Raw genomic sequence first — 23,443 nt, 5'->3', positions numbered from 1 at the left:
TCTTACATAAAACATAAGACATTAAAAGTAGAGACACATAATTTGCTCCAAATACCTTTACCTAGCTTTGCCATTTACATATTTCAACCAGATTGATTGTTACCCCTCTCTCCCCTTCTCACATTGTGTAAAAATAAGGACCCTCCTCATGGCCCCTTAGTGAAATGTGTTTTCATTTCAGGCACAGTTGACATTCAAGGATGTGGCCGTAGAATTCTCTCAGGAGGAGTGGGAATGCCTGGACCCTGCTCAGAGGGCCTTGTACAGGGACGGGTTGTTGGAGACCTACAGGAACCTGGTCTCCCTGGGTGAGGATAACTTCCCTCTAGAAGTTGGGATCTGCTCTTGGATATCTTTGCATTTTTCCTGTGTGCCTCTTGGGAGCCCCTGTTTTGCCTGACTGATCTGAAATCCCTGTTGACTCGGACATGAAATGCTTCAGGATGTGCAGTGTCAGTAGTTTAAACTGTCCTTTTCTTCAGGTGATCTGCCCATTTCATGATACATTGGAGGTTGTTCCAGAGCTTGAGTATTTATAAAGTGCAATGGGAAACTTTTAAAGTACCCGATTTCCTGTGTTTTCTACCCCTGTGCTTTAGATTCAGTAGTTCTAGGAAGAGAGCTAGGTGTCTGCATATTACACTGTTCCCTCTGCATTCAAAAGGAGGCGGTGGATGAATTTGTGAAATGTTTTTGCAGACCCACCTGTAATGTCCTTACTACCCAGCTGAACAAAGAGCTGGGATTCTGGAAGAGCCACAGCACTTCACATTTCTTACTTCTAATAAGCAGGGATTTCTCTTTCTGATCTGAATATTATCTCCATCTTGAAGCAAGAGAATGAGCCCTGGACTGTCAAGAGTGACATGAAAGTATCAAAAAACCTAATGAGTGGGAAAGTAGCAAAAGTGTGAACACAGGTCAGATGTCAGAAGGGCAGAGATGACGCCACACCCTTAATAGTGTTTGGGAAACTCTCTCATTGTTGCGAGAGTTCTCTGGGAAAACGGAAGTTTATTCCTTGTGAGCTCGCAGAGGAAATTTTTCTCTGGAACTTCTCACTCTGTGCTTCAGTGTGTGAAATTTACCCCTTCACCTTCCAGTGGTGCTGTAGCTCCAACAAAGATAAAGTCAGTCTTTATCTTGATCCACAACACTTTGTTATATGCGTTCTGTGAACTCGGTGTTTCTTGACTTTAAGAAGCATGAGGCAGGCTGTTTTAAAGGGGTCTCTTGCTCCCCCCTCATCTCTCCTTCTGGTCTTGATTCCACTGGATGCTCAGTTCTTAGTCCATAGCGATAAGAGTTGATGCTTCCGGAGTCCAACCCTTGAACCTATGTCAGTTTAATCCCCATTTGATGTTCTGAGAAGATGTAATCAACAGATAGTAACAGATAGTAAACACTGGCTGTTCTTTAATTCCATCTGGACCTCATAACCTACATGAAGCTGTCTGAAGCCCTTTCTGCTTAGTTAGATTTCCCAGCCATTTCTTCCATTCTGCTTTTGCCACATACTTCAGTGATGCGAGTGGTGGCCAGGTGGACTGAACCTTATGTAATTGTTACTTAGGAAAACTGTAAGGACCATGGACAGAGACATCTTCTCTTTGATCCCCAGTCCTCCAAGAGGAGCATATGTGAACCTTTTCAGGCTCTTAGCTTGGTGTCTCTGGGTAGAGAACATGGTCCCATCTCAAGATCCTATCATATCTGACCCCCATGTCTTATATTTTTTTCTCTCTTGGCGTGCTCTTCCTAGTTGGGTAATGTAGACACTTCCTGATTTCATATGTTCTTTAAGTTTGCCTGATTTGACTCTAAAACTTGCTTCTGAAATAGATATTCCTAGGGTTTGAAATTTTATCCAGTGTTTTTACTGTGAGAATCCACTTTTAGTTAGTGGAAAACTTCTGGTGGACTCTATGGAGTGGGTTTACTTGGTAGCAGAAAGTTTTTATAGAGAATACTTTCCCTCATACCTTGCAGTATTCTCCAGCTGCATACAAAGTCACCACTTGAAGCTACTTACTGGAGTGGACAGCATGTTCTACAGTGTGAGATAGAAAGTATCCTGAGAGCCTGACTGATACGTCTTTCCAGGTTCTTATTCTGGTTGAGGAGGGTCACAGAAGCATGTCTCGAGGGCACTGTGACAACGTTGCTTACATATATCAACGATCACCCTTTATGAGCCTCAGTAAATGGTCTAGGAATTTCTCCTACGAATAACATTGTCCACGTTCTCGTCCTCACATCTGTGAGGCTGTTGACTAAACTGTTGCTCACGCTACACAGTTTGTCACCTGTGTGTGCCTTTATTCATTCTACCTCAGCACCTAATTTTTTTTTTTTTTTTTTTGCGGTACACGGGCCTCTCACTGTTGCGGCCTCTCCCGTTGCGGAGCACAGGCACCGGATGCGCAGGCTTAGTGGCCATGGCTCACGGGCCCAGCCGCTCCACGGCATGTGGGATCTTCCCGGACTGGGGCACGAACCTGTGTCCCCTGCATCGGCAGGCAGACTCTCAACCACTGCGCCTCCAGGGAAGCCCCAACACCTAATTTTGAAGCATGTTAATAAAAGCTTATGAATTGGTGTGATACCTTCGATGATAAGCTATAGTTCGTTTTGTTTAAGGCACTGCTACTTTCATTTTGTACATTTCTGTGCATTATGTATGGTCTTGATTTTTGTTTATTTAGTCATCAGGTCTGTATTTTTTATATTAGTGTTGAGGATTGAATTGGGGAAAGGCCCCCTGCCGTGGTGGAACTGGCGATCAGACCCTTTTAGAGGTCTTTATGTATTCTCAATTTTTACCTATACTCAGTTATATCATTTGCAAATATTTTCTCCCATTTCAGTGTTTTTTCACTTGATTGTGCTCTGATGAACAACAGTTTAGGATTTTGATGTAGTCCAGTTTATCTGTTTTTACTTTGTGGCCTGTGCTCTTGGTGTTATATCCAATTAATCATTGCTGAATCCAGTGTCAACAAGTTTTTCCCTATATTTACTTATAGGACTTTTATACGTTCAGGTCTTATGTTTAGGTCTTTGATCCATTTTCCATTAATTTCTGTATATTGTGTAAGATAATGGTCCTACTACATTCTTTGATGTGGATATTGTTTCCTCAACATCTTTTTTTTAATTCACTCTACAAATTATTTATTTGTTCATTTGCTTGTTTATTTTATTGAATTATACTTGATTTACAATATTGTGCTGGTTTCAGCGTACAACAAAGTGACTCAGTTTTATATCTGTATATATACAGATACATACATATACACACACACACACTTTTTCAGGTTATTTTCCATTATAGGTTTTTATGAGATATTGAATATACTTCCCTGTGCTATATGGTAAATGTTTTTTTTTAATCTATTTTATATATAGTAGTATATATATGTTTTTTATCTATTCTATATAGTAGTATATATATGTTTTTTATCTATTCTATATAGTAGTATATATATGTTGAACCATCCTTGTGTATCTGTTAATCCCATACTCCTAATTTATCCTTCCCCCTCTTTCCTGTTTGGTATCCGTAAGTTTGTTTTCTGTATCTGTGAGTCTGTTTCTGTTTTGTAAATAAGTTCATTTGTATCATTTTTTAGATCCACATATGTAGCAGGGTAACTGAGGACATGGGAAAAGACGTGACCCAAGAGTCAGCTCACCTAACAAGCTGGGTGCCTGAGAATGTTTCAGGACTGCAAGCAGTACTGATTGCTCTGGGCACTGATCCACGCATGTCCTTGGTATAATCGGGAACATAAGAAAGTAAGGAGGTGCATTGCTTAGATGTTCAAGGACGATACAGCTTGTGCTAAAAAGAACCTCTTTGTATTAGATAAAGCTTAAATCAATACGCCATAGTGGACTGAGGGCTTGGCTGTTTTGCCTGAGCGAGCTGCAGCCCTCTACCACTGCGCTTTAACGCATACGTCTCGTGTGTTGGACTCGTTTTCGTCCCTGACTGAACAACTACAACACACATGTAAGTAATATCATATAATGTTTGTCTTTCTTTGTCTGACTGACTTCATTTAGTATGATAATCCCTAGGTCCATCCATGTTTCTGCAAATGGCAATATTTCATTCTTTTTTATGGCTGAGTAATATTCCACCCTATCCATTCATCTGTCAGCGGACATGTACACTGCTTCCATGTCTTGGCTGTTGTAAATATCGCTGCTATGAACATTGGCATGCATGTATCCTTTTTGAATTAGAGTTTTCATCTTTTCCAGATATATTCCCAGGAGTGGGATTTCAGGATCATGTGGTAACTCTATTTTTACTTTTTGAATTCTTTTTTTTTTTTTTTTGCTGTACACGGGCCTCTCACTGTTGTGGCCTCTCCCGTTGAGGAGCACAGGCTCCGGACGCGCAGGCTCAGCGGCCATGGCTCACGGGCCCAGCCGCTCCGCGGCACGTGGGATCTTCCCAGACCGGGGCACAAACCCGTGTCCCCTGCATCGATAGGCGGACTCTCAACCACTGCACCAGCAGGGAAGCCCTATTTTTACTTTTTTAAGGAACCTCCATACTGTTTTCCATAGTGGCTGCATTAACTTATATTCCCACCAACAGTGTAGGAGGGTTCCCTTTTCTCCACACCCTCTCCAACATTTGTTACTTGTAGACTTTTTCATGATGGTCATTATGACCAGTGTGAGGTGGTACCTCATTGTAGGTTTGATTTGCATTTCTCTAGTAATGAGTGATTCTGAGCATCTTTTCATGTGCCTATTGGCCATTTGTATGTCTTTAGAGAAATGTCTATTTAGGTCTTCTTACCCCACCAGGGAAGCCCCTTCTACCCAACTTTTGACTGGATCGGTTTTTTGGTGGGTTTTTTTGTATATTGAATTGTATGAGCTGTGTGTATATTTTGGAAATTAAGCCCTTGTCAGTCACATTGTTCGCAAGTATTTCTCCCAGGCTATAGGTTGTCTTTTCGTTTTGTTGATGGTTTCCTTTGCTATGCAAAACTTATAAGTTTGATTAGGTTCCATTTGTTTATTTTTGCTTTTATTTCTTTTGCCTTGGAAGACTGATCTAAGAAAATATTGCTACGATTTATGTCAGAATTTTTTTAAAAAAATTATTTGGCTGCATTGGGTCTTAGTTGCAGTACATGGGCTCTTCATTGAGGTGCACTGGCTCTTCGTTGTGGCATGTGGGCTTTTCTTTCTAGTTGTGGCGCACAGGCTCCAGAGCGTGTGATCTCAGTAGTTGTGCCATGTGGGCTTAGGTGCCCCGCGGCACGTGGGATCTTAGTTCCCTGACCAGGGATCAAACCCACATACCCTGCATTGGAAGGCAGATTCTTAACCACTGGACTACAAGGGAAGCGCCTGTCAGAATGTTTTGGCTGTGTCTACTTCTAGGAGTTCCCTGGTATCATGTCTTATATTTTATAAGTCTTTTTTTTTTTTTTTTTTTTTTTTTGAGGTATGTGGGCCTCTCACTGTTGTGGCCTCTCCCATTGCGGAGCACAGGCTCCGGACGCGCAGGCTCAACGGCCATGGCTCACGGGCCCAGCCGCTCCGCGGCATGTGGGATCTTCCCGGACCGGAGCACGAACCCGTGTCCCCTGCATCGGCAGGCGGACTCTCAACCACTGCGCCACCAGGGAAGCCCTTATAAGTCTTTAAATCATTCTGAGTTTATGTGTATGGTGTGAGGGAATTTTCTAACATCACTGATTTACATGCAGCTGTCTAACTTTCCCAGCACCACTTGCTAAAGAGACTGTCTTTTCTCCATTATATATTCTTGCTGCCTTTGTCGTGGGTTTGTCAAAAATGCCTTTTATTATATTGAGAGATATTTCCTCTATACCCACTTTGGTGAGAGTTTTTATCATGAATGGATGTTGAATTTTATCAAATGCTTTTTCTGCATCTATTAAGATGATCATGTGTTTTTTTCTTTTGTTGATGTGGTGTCTCATGTTGATTGATTTGTGAATGTTGAACTCCTTGTGACCCTGGAATGAATCCAACTTGATCATGGTATATGATCCTTTTTATATGTTGCTGAATTCAGTTTGCTAATATTTTTTGAGGATTTTTGCATGTATATTCATCAAAGATATTGGCCTGTAATCTTATTTTTTGGTATTGTCTTTCTCTGGTTTTTGGTATCAGGGCGATGGCGGCTTCATAGAATGACTTCGGGAATGTGCCCTCCTCTTAAGTCTTGCGAAAGAGTTTGAGAAGGGTAGGTATAAGTTCTTTGTATGTTTGGTAGAATTCCCCAATGAAGCCATCTGGTCCCAGACTTTTGTTTGCAGGGAGTTTGGTTTTGTTCTGTTTTTATAAATTTATTTATTTATTTATTTTTATGTATTTATGATTTTTGGCTGCACTGGGTCTTCGTTGCTGCGTGCGGGCTTTCTCTAGTTGCGGCGAATGGGGGCTACTCTTCGTTGCGGTGCACAGGCTTCTCATTGTGGTGGCTTCTTTTGTTGTGGAACATGGGCTCTAGGCACGTGGGCTTCAGTAGTTGCAGCACGCAGGCTCAGTAGTTGTGGCTCACGGGCTCTAGAGTGCAGGCTCAGTAGTTGTGGCACACGGACTTAGTTGCTCCGCGGCATGTGGGATCTTCCCGAACCAGGGCTCGAACCCGTGTCCCGTGCATTGGCAGGCGGATTCTTAACCACTGCACCACCAGGGAAGCCCTGTTTTGTTTTTTGTTTTTTTTAAATTACAGATTCTATTTCATTTCTAGTGATCAGTCTGTTCAAATTATCTGTTTCTTCTTGATTCAATTTTGGGGGGCTGTATGTTTCTAGAAATTTGTATATTTTTTCTAGGTTGTCGATTTTGTTGGCATATAACTTCATAGAATTGTCTTATGATTTTTTGTATTTCTGTGGTATCAGCTGTTATTTCTCTTTCATTTCTTATTTTGTTTGTTTGGGTCCTCTCTTGTTATTGATGAGGCTGGTCAGAAGTTTGTCAATTTTTATCTATTGAAAAAACCAACAATTGTTTTTATTAATTTTTTTCTATTTTTTAATCACTGTTTTATTTCCTCTCTGATCTTTATTATTTTCTTCCTTCTGGACTTTAGGTTTTGTTCTTCTTTTTCTAATTCTTCTAGGTGATAGTTTAGGTTGTTTGAGATTTTTTTTTTTTTTTTTTTTTTGCGGTACGCGGGCCTCTCACTGTCGCGGCCTCTCCCGTCGCGGAGCACAGACTCCGGACGCGCAGGCCCAGCGGCCATGGCCCACGGGCCCAGCCGCTCCGCGGCATGCGGGATCCTCCCGGACCGGGGCACGAACCCGCGTCCCCCGCCTCGGCAGGCGGACTCTCAACCACTGCGCCACCAGGGAAGCCCTTTTTTTCTTTTTTGAATTAGGCCTCTATCACTATGAAATTCCCTCTTAGGATTGTTTTTGCTGCATTCCATAGATTTTTTTTTTATGGTTGCGTTTTCATTGTCATTTGTCTCAACATATTTTTTGATTTCCTCTTTGCTTTAATCGTTGATGCATTGGTTTTTTAGTAGCATGTTGTTTAGTCTGCATGTAATCATTTTCTTATTTCTCTTTCTGTGATTAATTTCTAGTTTCATGCCGTTGTGGTCAGAAAAGATGCTTGAAATAATTTCTATCCATTTAAGTTATTTGAGATTTATTTTTTATCCTTGTATGTGGTGTATTGTAGAGAATATTCCATCTGCGCTTGAAAAAGAATGTGTATTCTGGGTTTTTTGGATGTAATATCCTGTAGGTATCAATTAAGCCTAACTGTTCTATTGTGTCATTTAGGATCTCTGTTGCCTTATTGTTTTTCTGTCTGGAAGATCTGTCCATTAATATTAGTGGGGGGGCTTCCCTGGTGGCGCAGTGGTTGAGAGTCTGCCTGCCGATGCAGTGAGAGGCCCGCGTACCACAAAAAAAAAAAAAAAAAAAATATTAGTGGGGTATTAAAGCATCTTATTATTGAATTCCCTTCAATTCCTCCCTTTATATCTGTATTTTGTTTTATGTATTTAGGTGCTCCTATATTGGGTGCGTATATGTTAATATAATGTCCTCTTCTTGTAGTGATCCTTTTATCATGGCATAGTGTCCTTGTTTGTCTTTTCTTATGGCCTTTGTTTTAAAGTTTATTTTGTCTGATATGGGTATTGGTACCCTCACTTTCTTGTCATTTCCATTTGTGTGAACTATCTTTTTCCATCCCCTCACTTTCAATGTGTATGTGTTATTTGCTCTACAGTGGGTCTCTTATAGGAAGCATATTGTAGGTTCTTGTTTTATTTTGTGATCTGCCACTATGTCTTTTTTTTTTTTTTTTTTTTTTTGAGGTATGCGGGCCTCTCACTGTTGTGGTCTCTCCTGTTGCGGAGCACAGGCTCCGGACGCGCAGGCTCAGCGGCCATGGCTCACAGGCCCAGCCGCTCCGTGGCATGTGGGATCTTCCTGGACCGGGGCACGAACCCACGTCCCCTGCATCAGCAGGCGGACTCTCAACCACTGCGCCACCAGGGAAGCCCTGCCACTATGTCTTTTGACTGGAGAATTTAGTCCATTGACGTTTGAAGTAATTCTTGATAAGTTTGTACTTACTGCCATTTTAAACCTTGTTTTCCAGTTGATATTGTATTTCTTCTGTGTTCCTTTTGTCTTTTTGTTTTTACTTTTGTGGTTTGATAGTTTTCTTTTGCATTATGCTTGAGTTCCTTTCTTTTTGGTTTTTGTGACTCTATTGTATGTTTTTGATTTGTGGTTACCCTGGTTTTCAAGTATGTTAACCCTCACATTTTGTGATTTTGATGTCCTATTTTACATCTTCATGTTTATCCTTTTGCTGTTTGTTGTAGTTATAATTGCTTTCATAAAATTTTTTTGATTGTTTTTTAATCTGTGAATTGGCTCATTTATGTGATTTTCAATCCTTTTATATATTTGCCTTTTGTATTGTGATTTTTCCCTTTCCTATAGATTCTTGCTTCTTTTCTGTTTAGAGAAGATCTTTTCAATATTTCTTTTAGGGTGGGTTTAGGATTGCTGTATTTTTTTAGTTTTTGCTTGTCTGAAAAGTTCTTTACCTCTTCTATTCTAAATGATAATCTTGCTAGAGTATTCTAGGTTGCAGGTTTGTCCTTTTCAGGACTTTGAATATATGTTGCCACTACCTTCTGGTCTGCAAGAGTTTCTATAGAGAAGTCAGCTGATAGCCTTATGGGGGTTCCCTTGTAACTGACTTTTTCTTTTGCTGCCTTTAGAATCCTCTCTTTAACTTTTGCCATTTTAATGTATCTTGATGTAGGTCTCTCAGCTCTTCTCATTGTGTGATTTCTGTTACTCTGTCTTCCAGATCACTTATTTGTTCTTCTGCCTTATTTAGTCTCCTTATTCATTACATTTAGTTAGGTTTTTATCTTGGCAGTTGAGTTTTCTAGTTTCCTTTGGCTCCTCTTTATGTTTTCTAGTTCCTTGCTACAGTGATCTGCAGTTCTATTTGATAGTCTTTCTTAATACCATCAGCATTTTTATTACCTCCTTTGTGAACTTGGGGTTTATAGACTGAAGAGGTCTGTTTAATTTTTTGTTGTTTCAGGAGATTTATCTTGTTCTTTTAATTGGAAGTATTCCTCTGCTTTTTCATCTTATTTATATTTCTCTATGAATTTAGGAGCAACAGTTATCTACTGTTGAAGGGCTGCTTTTATGCGGGAGCATCGCTGAGTAGACTGTGTGTGGGAGTCCAAAATTTTTGGTGCAAGGGCTATTTTGGTATGGACGCTTGCCATGTCTTTTGTCAGGGTGTGCTGGCTGTTGTCCTCTTGATATGTGGTATGTTTGTTGTTGTGGTGACCAGAGCCTACAGTGGATGTTTGGCAGGGCCTCTTCTTTGCTCGGTGGCTTCAACAGCCCTGTAGTTGGAGTACTGGTTGGGGTAGAAGCCCCCAAGTCCAATTCTAAGCTGTGACATGAGGTAGGCAGGACTGGATCACCCTGCTGGGAAAGGAGCTATGATGTATTCCTCCCCAGTAGCTCTCCACTGGGATGTGTGACTCTACGACACCACCTGCTACCCGGTGTGTGTGCCAACAAAGTCCATGGTTGCTGGTGCTGCCCTCAGACCCATCTCCACCGCAGGAGCACTGGTAATAGGCTCAGATTCAGCCCCAACTCCACGTGTGTGAGCCCACAAAGTCCGCTGCTGCTGGTGCCATTCCCCAACTCAACCCTGCTGCCAGAGTGCTAATAATCGGGTCAGATGCCCCTCCAGTGACACGTGTGCACTCCCCAAACCTGCCACCCATTCGCACTCCCAAAGCCTGCGACAGCCAGAGCTGTGCCCCCCTGAGCACCCTGATAATGAGGCTACCATAGCAGACCCATGCCCCTCCCTTTGTGCATTGATTGTGGGCTCCTATTGCAAACCTGCACTGTGTCCTGCACATAACCCCAGCTGTGGCCCAGACCACACTCCAGGACCTTTGGGCCGTCTCTGCACAGCAAAACTGAAACCTCTCGCCGAGTATGTCGCCGAGGCCTGAGTTTCAGCACTCAGTTGCTGTGCACACCAGGAGGCACACACCTCGGGCTGGGAAATGCAGCAGCAGGGCAAGGACTGGCTGTGCTGCTCTCTCCCTAGCCTTCTGGCCACAGGCCAGCTCCTGCACTCTCCTCTCTAGCATTGAAAGCTCCGCCCCCCCCCACCCGTCCTGGTGGACCTCTCGGACAGTCGAGGAGTTTCCCGGGGTGTGGGAACCTTTCTTCCTTCACAGCTCCCTCCCAGGGGTGCAGTTGCCATCCCAACTCCTTTCTTCCCCCTTTCGTCCTAACCGGTTAAGTGGGGATCTTTCTTGCGGTTTTCGTTGTATGAGATGATCTGCCAGCTCTCAGTGAGTATCCTGTGAGAATCGTTCCATGTGGAGATGTATTTTGGTGTATTTGTGGGAGAAGATGGGCTCCACATCCTTCTACTCCACCATCTTGATCTCCTCGCAGCAAAGTTCAGTAGACTGACCTTCCCCCACTGAGTGGTACTGACACCCTGTGGAACATCATGTGACCATATACACAAGAGTTTATTTCTGACGTCTCTGTTCTGTTCCATGGGTCTGTCTTCATGCCAGTACTCTGCCACTTTGATTAGTTTAGCTTTGTGATAATGTTGAAATAATTGTGTGACCTCCAACTTTGTTATTTTCAAACTTGTTTTTGCTATGAGGGTCTTTAGATTGCATATGAATCTTAGGATGGATTTATGTATTTCCTCAAGAAACGCTGTTGGGATTTTGCTAAGAATTGTGTTGAATCTGTTGATCACTTTGGGTAGTATTGACATCTTGACAATACTGCCTACCAATCCATGAACTCGGGATATATTTGCAGTTATTGGTATCTTTTCTAATTTCCCAGCAGTGCACTAGTGATCCTTTTTCTTTCCCACATTCTGCTCAATACTTGTTATCTCTTGGCTTTTTGACGATAACCCTTCTAAGGGGTGTGAGGTGATATCTCACTGTAGTTTTCTTTAATAAATTTTATTTATCTATCTATCTATCTGCATTGGGTCCTTGTTGCTGCACGTGGGCTTTCTCTAGTTGTGGCGAGCGGGGGCCACTCCTCTTTGTAGTGCGCAGGCTTCTCGTTGCGGTGGCTTATCCCGTTGCAGAGAACGGGCTCTAGGGCACGTGGGCTTCAGTAGTTGTGGCACATGGGCTAAAGGTCCTGGGAAGGTACTGGGGAAAAGTGCCTATTGCTCAAGGAAGGCATAGTTTGTAATACTCTGTTGGATGTTAGTAGGTTAAGTGAAGAACAACAAAACACAAAATACTGGATATCCATTCTCAGGGGAAAAGACAGAGTCCAGAAAAGATCATTTCCCATTCCTGGCCGTATGGAATAGGGACCTGAGAACATCTGCTCAGCGAAACTGCACATTTGCTGTGGACCAGAGACCACTGGGTACCTCCTTTTTCTTCAATAAATGGTAGGATTTATTTAAGTTTTATTTCTCTGTTTCAGCTTAATGTGTTATGAGTGATGAGGCCTCCATATAGGACTCTGATTCAAGAGGAATCTCATGAAACTTAAGAAATCCTCATGTGTGACTGAAGTCATATTTTGGTAGAACTTTTTCTCCTTTCCTTCTATCCTTAACGTACAAGGTTGGATGTATTTTGTGTGAACAAAGAAGGGACAAATTATTTCTGATAGAAGCTGCACTAACATATAATATTATTTCCAACTAATTATCACCCTGCTATGCAGTTATATATGACATTTGTTTTGTTTCTCAAAGATGTATATTCTGATATAAGGTAAGGCATGAGCCCTAGTTACAGGCTTTTCCACACAAGTTTTGTATGGTTTCTCTCTACGATGGAGTCTCTCTTTATTGAAATATAATTGATATACAACAGTATTAGTATTGGCTGTACTATATGAGGTAACATTTGCATACTTTATGAAATGATCATAATGATATGTGTAGCCATCTTTCCTCAGAGCTACCACCATGGTCCTTCTAAACATATTCCTTATACTGGATATTACATCCCCGTGACTTATCTATTATATAGAGGTTTGTGCCTCTTAACCTCCTTCACCTGTTTTACCCGCCACGGCACTGCCCTTCCTTCTGGCAGCCACACATTTGTTCTTTATCTGTGAATGTTTCCCTTGTCTTGTGCTTTTGCTTCTTCGATTCCACGTATAAGTGAGATCGTGCAGTATTTGTCTTTCTACACCTGATTTCTGTCACTTAGCATAAAATCCTCTAGATCCATCCATGTTGTTGCAAATGGCTGGACTTCTTTTCTTAAGAGTGACTGATATTTCCACTGTGTGGAATGGACATGCAACATCTCCTCTAAGCATTCATCTGTTGATGGACACTTAGGCTGCTTCTCTATCTTGGCTACTGGAAATAATGCTACAATGAATATTCAAATGCCTATATTTTCTCAAATTACTGTTTTTCTTTTCTGCCAGTAAATACTTCAAAGTGCAATACCTGGTTCATCTGACGGTTTTAATTTTTGAGGAACTTTCGTAATGTTTTCCATAAATGTTGCACCAACTTACAATCCCAGCAATAGTGGACAGGGTTCCCTTTTCTCCACACCATTGCCAATGCTTGTTCTTTCTGATGACAGCCATTGTAAACAGGTGTGAGGTGGTACCTCATTGAGCTTTTTTTAATATAATTTTTTTTAATTTTATTAATTTTTTAGCTGCATTGGGTCTTCACTGCTGCACACGGGTTTTCTCTAGTTGCTGAGAGCAGGGGCTACTCTTTGTGGTGGCATGTGGGCTTCTCATTCTGGTGGCTTCTCTTGTTGCAGAGCACAGGCTCTAGGTGCCCGGGCTTCCATAGTTGTGGCTCGTAGACTCAGTAGTTGTGGTTCGTTGGGCTCTAGAGTGCAGGCTCAGTAGTTGTGGCACACAGGCTTAGTTGCTCCATGGTGTGTGGGATCTTCCTGGACCAGGGTTCAAACCCGTGTCCCCTGCATCAGCAGGCGGACTCTTAACCACTGCGCCACCAGGGAAGCCCCTACATACTATATATATATTTTGCAATGTATCTGGATAATTAAATGGTAGTCCATAGTTAGAACGTCTACCTATGTACTGGCTTATAAAACTCCAGGCATGAAATCATCATTGAGATTTGAGACTGTCTTCCCTAATCCTTAACCTTTATAATGTTAATCACATGTGAGTATGATGTAAGAAAATATTTTTTAAAATCTGTATATCACAATAATAACTGATAAAGCATTTACATAACCCATGATAAATCAAGCAGGTAAGGTAATAAATAACACATTTACACAAAATAATAAGTCTCTGGAATTCTAAAAGATTCTCTGGTAGGTACCAAGAAAAAAAAATAATTTTCATTTCAGAAGGAACACACAATAGGAAAAATAATATCTTGATAAGCACTGAATTTTGAAATATCAGATTCAGTTAAATGTATGTATAAAGTTTAAGAATTGGGGAAAACGGTCTGAAGTCTTCAATCGTTGATGTCATGCCTGTGGTTCTACATAGTTCAACTACCTAACTGTGGAGTGTCATTTAATTGTACACTTGTATGGCAAAAAATATATATATATATATGGTATATAATGTATGCTTTGAAAAATGTTATCTTAAGGAACATCTATATGGAAAATAATTAGAAAAAGACAACAGCCAAAATATAATGTAGGCCAAGGTCAGTTTCTTAATAACCATGACCAAAAAAATGACACATCCAGTTAACTAAAGGTAACTTTACAGTCCTTACTATCTGCCATGCAATATTTCAAGCCCCTATAACAGCATTATTTAATTATTCTTGAGGTAAATTATCACAGTATTTCATACAAAAACACACATCTATCTCTAACTCACACAGAAAGCAAATTCAAGAGACAGTTTGAACCTGGGTGTGCAGAGTAACATGACATGTTCATATGTATTAAGCAACATCGTCCATCCAGGCAGTACAGATTTTAAGAAAATCTGAAGGAAATAACCAGTATCTTAGAAAGAAATGTTTCAAGGAAGATACGGGCAGTGAGTTGTGTCACTTACACTGTGACTGTCCTGCCATTCCCAGATGATAGGAGTCACGTCCAGCACGTGTTGATGTACACAGTGACCAGACTGAGTCGCTGATCTGAGCAAACTGTACTGTGTGCAAGTAGGGCTCCTTCCTTATGCAGTGTGTGGGGTATGGGGAGGGGTGGGTCTTAATGGGAACTGGGGAGCCCAAGTGCTAAATATTGACACAGTACTAAGAAGTACCAATAGAGTTCACTTAGATCTACAAAAATCCGAGGGAAGGCCAGGCAGGACTGGGATTTAACAAAGCAAGAGTGAAGTAGGGGGCAATGTGGGAGCACTGCTTGTGCTTGCAAATCTATGGGAAGAGGACTGTACTGAAGCAGATGAAAGCCTAACCTTGGGAAAAGAAGAACCGCTGTAGCAAGAAGCATAAACATGACTCATTCTATGGAAACTATATTGTTGGTATGAAGGAAATGTGGAAGATATTAGGAAGACAGAGAGTGCTGTTATGGGAAGACTGTAGGTTTACGTCTATTCCAATATTTGCTCTAAACATGATCAAGCTGAGTATCCCACAAATTCCATTCCTAGGCATATATTATTTGTTCTGGAAGATGTGTACAAGAATGTTCTTTGCAGGACCTAAAGCAAAACCTGGAGAATGAATGAATTCACTCTGTGTGAACACATGTGGATGCAATAAAACCCTCTCAAGGGTACAGCAATGGAGGATGATCGTGGTTGCTGGATGATGATCTCTTGGCAGGGGCGACAGGTTGACTGGTGGAAACAAAACTAGCAGGAGGCTTTTGCCAAGGTTTAATTAATCTCTTTGTGGAAGTGATTATATTTGGTAAGAATAACTTTTAAACTACTTATACATTTTTAAAACAGAATATCAATTTTAGCATGAAGCTTTTTAGTGCAAACAGCTTCGTCATATAAAAGTAATAGATCTCTTCTGCAGGAATTTTTTAAAGTATTTGAAATCATATCTTTGGATCTTTTAACATTATAATCCCAAACATAAAACAGACATCAGATGAGAAGTGCTCTTACTGTATGTATATCACTAAAGCTATACTTACTCTTACCAATAGAAATTAATATGCACTTAACAAAAAGTAATGATTTTGACTTCTGGAACAGCAACAGAAAATAGTAACCTTAAGGGCTTAAGGGGCGTTACTAAACAACCTAGAGGGGAAAGAATGACTTGTATGGACAGGTGTTGTTCACAGCAGGGTTTAACCATAGAAACAATTCTGGCAGTGCCGTGCTGATCCATGGCAGAGTTCTGTGTGCAGAGATGTGGTTGACAACATAAGCAGCCAATTAACAGCCTGAAGAACAGGACGATGATAGGATGTATATCAACAAGGACCAGGTGACTTTTGATGAAATTTAATTGAAAGAGAAGACAGGGAACAAAAGAGGCTTCATTGAAATATGTAATTCAAGGAACGTAAGAAAATTTCTGAGAAACATTGTTAGGAGCAGTAATAATGAGGAAACCATGGAGTATAAAAAATTTACCTACATTTCCTTAAATAAAATGAGATATTTAAATATCAGCATACCAAGATGTGCATGAAGAATCTACGCAGGGAGAATTATTATTAGAATAAATTAATGTTGGGGAAGCTAGTAAAGTAGTCTTGTTCAGGCTTCAGAGGCAGCACTAGGCCTCTCTGACCAGGCAGTGACCCTAAGAGCTGGCTACAAGCCAAACTGCTGAGCTACCTGCAGGCAGCACACCTTGTAAATCATTAGATAAGATGGGGCGGAGTGTGGTCGCGTGGTGGTTGTGGAGCACAGGCGCTTCGGCCTGTAGGCATCTCCAGCAGGCACCTCCAGTACACACAGAAGAGTCCTTGGACTTTGAGGAGTTGTCCACGGCAAGCAGAGGCTGTGCAAACCCAGAACGATTCCGCCTTCATACTTGGCATTGACTCAGAATTCCTTGAGTCCTGGTCAAACTCTGTGAGCTGATTACTGCCCCTTGTACTAGATCAGTCCGTAGATAGAGGGAGCAATGGCTGTGAATCTGTTGGAGGATTGATGCAAGGGGATGGACCTGGACCCCAGGAAGGCCCTGCTCATCGTGGACATCCCTGTGGAGTGTAGTGAAGAGGAAATTAAAGAGACCCTGAAGGCGGGCTTACAGCCCCTGGGTGCCTACAGTGTGCTGGGCAGAATGTTCAGAAGGGAAGACAACTCCAAGGCAGTTTTCATTGAATTGGCCGATACGGTCAATTATGCTTCGACGCCCAGTCAGATCCCAGGAAAGGGAGGTACCTGGGAAGTGGTGGTGAAACCCCGTATGTCAGATGATGAATTTATCAACAGACTGAAGTACTTCCTGAAACGTGAGGGCCAGAGAATGGTAGATGTGGTCAAAACCACGGGGACGTACCTTGAGGACGTGGAGCCCAAAGGCTTGGCTCCAGTCGAGCCACCAGACCCGCAGCCTCGGAAAGGAAGCGTGTGGGGAAACTGAAGGTGTTTTCGGGAAACACTGGCCCAGGCCCAGGCGAAGAGAACTTTGAAGCCTGGCTAGAGCAGGTGACTGAGATGATGCGGATGTGGCAGGTGTCTGAGGTAGAGAAGCAGCGGCGTTTGCTGGAAAGCTTACACGGCCCCACCCTGTCCATCATGCCGGCGCTCCGGGCCAACAGCGACTCCATGACTGTAGCGCAGTGCCTGGACGCCCTGAAGCAGATCTTCGGGAATAAAGAGGACTATAGAACCTCACAGTTAAAGTTCCTCCAGACCTTCCAGACGTCCGGAGGGAAAGTCTCTGCCTTTCTGGTACGGTTAGAGCCCGTGCTGCAGAACGCTGTGAAGCACAGCCCCGAGTCAGTGGGAAGGGCAGACGTGATCCGCCTGAAATACATCCTGGCTCAGGCCTCCATGAGCACCTCCCTCCAGGGCAAGCTCAAGCTCATGGAGCAGCAAGGGAGTGCGCCCACTTTCCTGGAGTTACTGAAGCTCATTCGAGATGAGGAGGAGTTAGAGGCCGCCATGGCACTGACCAGGGAGAAGCAGAGGCAAGTAGGAAGGGGCCGCACGGCCTCTGGCGCCCAGGTACTGGCAGGAACCAGTGTCCCCGTCTCTCCGGTCAGGGAGCAGGCACGGCTGTTTCGTGAGAGCAGCACGCAGACCGTCCAGGAAGGGGCCACCCTGTCACTGAAGCGCACGCAGGTGCCATGCTGCTGCGGGACTGGGGAGGAAGGCCACAGCCAGGCAGCGTGTCCTAGGGATGAGGGCCAATCCCCGGCAAAGCAGAAGCCTCAGCCTGCAGCAGAGGAGTTAGGAAACGAGATGGGGGCTGGGGCCATGAGCCCCCCCAAGCCCTAGGGAGCATAGGCTCAAGATACCCAGGCACCCCCTCCCCTAGCAGGCAACACAAGTATTTTACCGAGGGGAAGGGGCGGTCCACAGAGACAGTGGGGGCCTTGCCTGGGGCCGAGGGGCGGGGCGGCCAGGCCCAGGCCCAGGCCCAGGCCCAGGCCCAGGCCCAGGCCCAGCCCCCTCGGCATCCACCAGCTGGAAGGGACTCCACCAACCCAGCCAAAATCAGCTCAGGGAGGCACCGGCGACACAAGCGGGGAGCCACCATACGCAGCACGAGGGGTACCCGAGCCTCAGAGAGAGACCCCCAACACAGCAGAGGCTGAAAGAGGTATAGTCGGGGGCTCTGGCATCAGCCCTGTCTTCTGGCCACCCTCAAACGCCCACCCTGTGGGCTCTGAGCTAATGATGCTGATGGGCCCCCAGGCCACGCGGGGCCTAGAGGCGCCTCCCCCGGGGCCGCCCCTGCCAGAAGGAGCTGGCGCTGGCGAGGAAGGGCTGTGGGGAGAGACAGGGTCCAACTTCAGGATCATCTACACCGCTCGAGGGGAGCCCCAGGAAGGCAGCACCCTGGAGCCTCTGCGCAAGTGAGGGCAGGGGCGAGTCTCCTCCCCCTGCAGCCTGAAAGGGCAGTGGGGACAAGGACAGCGAACACTGAGGAGACCATCCCAGGCGAGAGCGTCAGCTCAGCTTGGCGGCAGGGCGCTGAGTAGCTGGTTGCCCAGTACCCCACAACTGGCTTTGGTGTGAGTGGGGGTGCAGGGAAGCGTGTTCCAGAGGAGGAGGAGGAGAGGGAGGAGGAGGAGGAAGGAGATGTGGAGAAGAGGGGGAGGGGGTCCGGGCGGGGCCCAAGAGAACTTGTTGGCGGGAGGGACGAGTGTTTTGTTCTCTCTAGGTTTCTGCATGGCCACTGGAGACCTGGGACTGGCCTGGAGAACCACAACTCACCCGCTGCCAATGCCAGCACCAGCCCCAAAGCCTGCCACCCGGGAGCAGCCCTCAGTGGCCAGCCCCGGCCTAGGTGAGGGGCACCTGCAGATGGCTGCCACCCACACTGGCCTGGGAGGCGTTAGGGGCCACTCAAGGTTCCTGGGCCTTCCTCCCGAGAGGGGACCCCTATTCAGTGTCCCCCCTCTGGGACAGGCTGTTCCCTGTACTGGCAAGCCCAAATGTGTCCCTGTAGGCCCCAGAGGGACCCAGGGAGCGTCCCCGCTCCCCTCCCCCCAACACACACCCTAGCCATCATCCCCCGCAGAGCCCTGAGGTGCGCCTCGTGCCAGCCAAGGCTCTGGTCTCTGTGGGCCAGTGTCGTGAGCTCAACGTGTGCTTTTCTGGTCGTACATTCAGGCCCAGCGCTGCTTGTTGTGGAAATGTGCGTGTGTTCTCCTCTGAGCAGTTGCCCCCACCCCTGCCTGGCGTGGAGACCCCGAGGCCAGTCTCAGGAGCCGGCGGGGAGACGGCATGGACATGGTCACAGACAGCGCCCACCCCAGGACCTGGGAGCCCACCTGGGACCTTGGGAAGGCAGACCTGGACCGCGGCTGCAGGAGGTCTGCGGGAGGCCCCCCAGGGCTTGTGTTCTGCTGTGCCACCCCGTTGTTCCTCGGGACTCCACGTCCTCGGCTCGGTGGCACGTGCCCTGCTGTGGGACTGTCCTGTGCCCGCCATCGGGCAGGGCCAGGCCCCGGGCATGTGGGCCAGAAATAGAGGGTCTGCCCTGGGGGGAGCGGGCATTGCCGGTGCCCATCTACCTGGGGAGAGGCCACCCACGGGGCCCTCAAGAAGGGAGACTGCGGGGGGATGCAGGGCCACCGGGTGGGGTGTATTGGGGGCACCTTGTTGGTGACCTTGGGGTGGGGGTGCTGGGACCCGTTGGCTCCGGTGGCCGTTAGAAGTTCCTCTGTGTGTTGTTATGCCGTCTGTTCAATGGTTTCAGTCAATGTTTCCGTTGAATAAATTTCCCTGAAAGTTTCAAAAAAAAAAAAGATAGGGCATAAGTCCGGGGCCTTCTTGCACCCTGAGGGCCTGGCCAGCCCCCAGGGATCAGAGAACACTCCAAGACTTATGACTTAAAACCAAGGCATTTATGACAATAACCAGAGCTGCAAATTTGCACGTAGGCTGACTGTCGTCAGCCTGTGGCCTGATGCTAAAAGCAGGAATCCTTCCAGTACCAAACAAGTCTCACCCATGGGGTGGATGCACCGACTGGGCCTTCCCAGCTGGGATTCCAGATTGCTGCTGAAGGGACTTCCCAGTGCTACTTGCATCTGGATGTAGGTGCTTCCCCAATTCCGTGATGTAATAAACCTGTCTTTACTATACTTTCTTAGTTATACTGTTCTTAATTAGTATAATGTAATCTTTTAATTCAATGAACTCTCTGAATTATTGTTTAACTGAGTGTAAGAGTGGTTATTTTGCCAGCAAATCCTACGAACCTAAAATGAAAGTAAAACTTTCAGCAAAACAATTATTTGCAGCAAAAAAAAATTAAAATAGAAATCAAAACTTCCTTATAGAAAACTTCAAGGTTGAATGGTAACCTGTGACTAAAACTTAGTAAGAAAAAGTTTAAAATGCCATAGATTTAATTGAGGAAAATGTGTGTTAAATGTGATACCACTAAACACCTATGATAGTGGCCAAAATACAGAACACTGAAAATATCAAAAATTAGAAATGATGCAGAGCAGCAGAAACTTTCATTCATTGCTGATGGGAATGCTAAATGGTACAGCTAGTTTGGAAGAGTTTCCGGTTTCTTACAGTCTTAAATCTGATCTAGCAATCGCACTACCTGGAAGTTACACAAATGAGCCCAAAACTTCTCTGCATGCAAAAACATGTACATGAAACAGAATAATCCTAAAATTTGTGTGGAACCAGAAAGACACCAAATAGCCAAAGCAATCTTCAGAAAGAATAAAAAAGGTGAAGGCATCACATTCCCTAATTTCAAACGATGTTACAAAGAATGGAAACGAAAGAGTATGCTACTGGCCTTAAAACAGATGTAAGTCAATGGAAGAGACTAGAAAGCCCAGAAATAAACCCACACATATGCATGCAATCAATAAATTTACAACAAAGGAGCCAAAAATATACAAGGGGGAAAGGACAGTGTCACCAATAATTAGTATTGAGAAAACTGAAAGGCACATACAAAAGAATGAAACTGGACCACTATCTTACACCATATGCATAAATTAACTCAAAACAGTAAAGACTTGAATGTAATACCTGAAAAAAAAAACTCCTAGAAGAAAGCATAGTAAGCTCCTTGATATCTTGTCAATGATTTTTTGAATCTGAAAAGTAAAAGCAAAAGAAACAAAAATAAACAAGTAGGTCTACGTCAATCTAAAGTTTTTGCACAAGAATGGAATCTATCAACAAAATGCAAAGGCAACGTGCAATGTATGTGTTGGGAGAAAATATTTACAAATCATATTTAAGAGGCTTAAAATCTAAATTACATAAAGATCTCACAGCTCAACAGCAAAAACAACAAAAATTCTGATTAAAAAAAAAAAAATGGGCAGAAGATCCGAATAGATTTTCTTCCAAAGAAATCATACAGATGGTCAACAGATGCATGAAAAGATGTTCAACATCATCATCAGGAGAATGAAAATTAAAACCACAATGAGATCTCACCTCACAATTCTTGGAATGGCTTTAATATAGATATAAATATGCGACAAGTAAATTGGCAAGGATGTGGAGAAAAGGGAATCCTTGTGTTCTGTTAGTGCAGACACTACGAAAAACAGTACAGATGTTCTTCAAATAAATAGAACTAACATAATATCCAGCAATTCCATTTCTGGGTATTTATATGATGAAAATGGAAACACTATCTCAAAAAGATATATGCATCCCCCTGTTCACTGCAGTATTATTTACAATAGTAAACAACCTACGTGTCCATCAGTGAATATAAATGAATAAAGAAACTGTGACATGTCTAAATATATATAGTGTAATACTATTCAGCCATTAAAAAGAATGAAAACTTGCCATGTGTGACATGAAGGGCATTATGCTACCTGAAGTGAGTGACACACAGAAAGACAAATACCTTATGACTGAATGATGAACGGGGGGATTTGGGGGGGGTGTTTCTTTTTTTACAGAGAAGCTAATTAGACATATCAGTAAGCTGTGCTGTATTTAAAGTAAACTACATCTAATTTTTGAATTTTCAATTTTTGTCATTATCCACATCATGACTTCTTCCTACTAAACGAATCCTGGTAACAAGCCAACATGGACAAAAAAGAAACAAGTCGACTTAGCTCCACTTTATTAGTCAGATTAGGAAAAGGATCAACAATACACTTATCTTCCCAAAGGATTAAGTTAATGGAAGGTGGGTTTCCTGTCAAATGAGGTGACACTGTCTTCTAGACCAAGGTTTTTGGGAGTGAAACTTTATCTGGTCAAAACATGTCTTATACATTGACAATTACTTTCGTAAACAGGAAATGTAAAAACAAGATGAATGTAGTCAGAAAACAGTAGCCATGGGTGGAGGGGGCGTGGTCTAAGGAGAGCAGCATGGGTGTTGTGATCCACATGATTGTTTGCGCAAACACAGTTCTCAGAGGCTGCAGGTAGAAACGAAAGCACCCCCAAGTGGGCCTAAGTACCTTTAATCCCAGAAAGTTAAGACTGAGGAATACTTACAATTAACCTAAAGGCCTCCCAGTCACGAAAATCCATTTTGGGACTGTTACTGTGGATGCTATAAGAACCTAGTTTAAAAACAAAATCTCAGTTATCTCCTGCAGCCTTTAAGCTTCTACCCTCTAAAAGTGAAAAGGAAACCTACAAAACAATAAAAAATACTCACCAATCATAAATATCTGACAAGGCACTTGCATTTAGAAGATATAAAGAACTTATTTATACTCAACAAAAAAAGACAACCCAAGTTTAGGATGGGCAAAGGATCTGAACAGACATTTCTCCAAAGAACAAAGAAAAATAGCCAATACGCACACAAAGAAGATGTTTAACGTAATTTTTCAATAGAAAAATGCAAGTCAAACCCAGGATGAGGTACAACTCCACACCCCTACAATGGCTGTAGTCAAAGAGAAAGATAACAAGTGTTGGTGAGGATGTAAAGAAACTGGAACCCTCATACACTCACTCCTGGTGGAAATGTCAAGTGGTGCAGCAGCACTTTTGGAAGACACTGGCAGTTCCTCAAAAGATTAAACAGAAAATTACCACATGACCAAGCAACTGCACTTTTAGCTTCATGCAAAAGGAAATGTAAATATACGTCCACAAAAAATGTTGTTCAAAATGTTTCTAGCAGTATTGTTCACAATAGCCAAAAGGTGGAAACAACCCAAATGTCCAACAACTCACAAATGGATAAACAAAATGTTGTATTCGTTCATGGACTATTACGAGGCAACAAAAAGCAATGAGGAACTATTACATGCCACAAAACAAAAAACAAACATGCAGAAATAAATTCCCTGCATGTAAGTATTTATAGCAGCATTATC

At 43.6% G+C, this 23,443-nt stretch overlaps 1 protein-coding gene across 1 annotated transcript in view; it reads left to right on the top strand.

The window, feature by feature from the left end:
* The window catches only part of LOC307066035 (uncharacterized protein), a 35,135-nt gene extending 14,896 nt beyond the window's left edge, over window positions 1-20,239 (top strand). The window contains exons 3-4 of the mRNA XM_079723089.1: window positions 18,811-18,936; window positions 19,263-20,239. Of these exons, the coding sequence (XP_079579215.1) occupies window positions 18,811-18,936; window positions 19,263-19,807 (671 nt within the window). The 3' untranslated portion in view covers window positions 19,808-20,239. The remainder of the gene's footprint in view (window positions 1-18,810; window positions 18,937-19,262) is intronic.
* The last annotated feature ends 3,204 nt before the right edge of the window (window positions 20,240-23,443 follow it).

Source organism: Hyperoodon ampullatus (assembly GCF_949752795.1).
Source record: "Hyperoodon ampullatus genome assembly, chromosome: 18".
Taxonomy (NCBI): domain Eukaryota; kingdom Metazoa; phylum Chordata; class Mammalia; order Artiodactyla; family Ziphiidae; genus Hyperoodon; species Hyperoodon ampullatus.
Note: the sequence above shows the minus strand (reverse complement) of the source record. Positions and strands in the feature narration are given on the sequence as shown.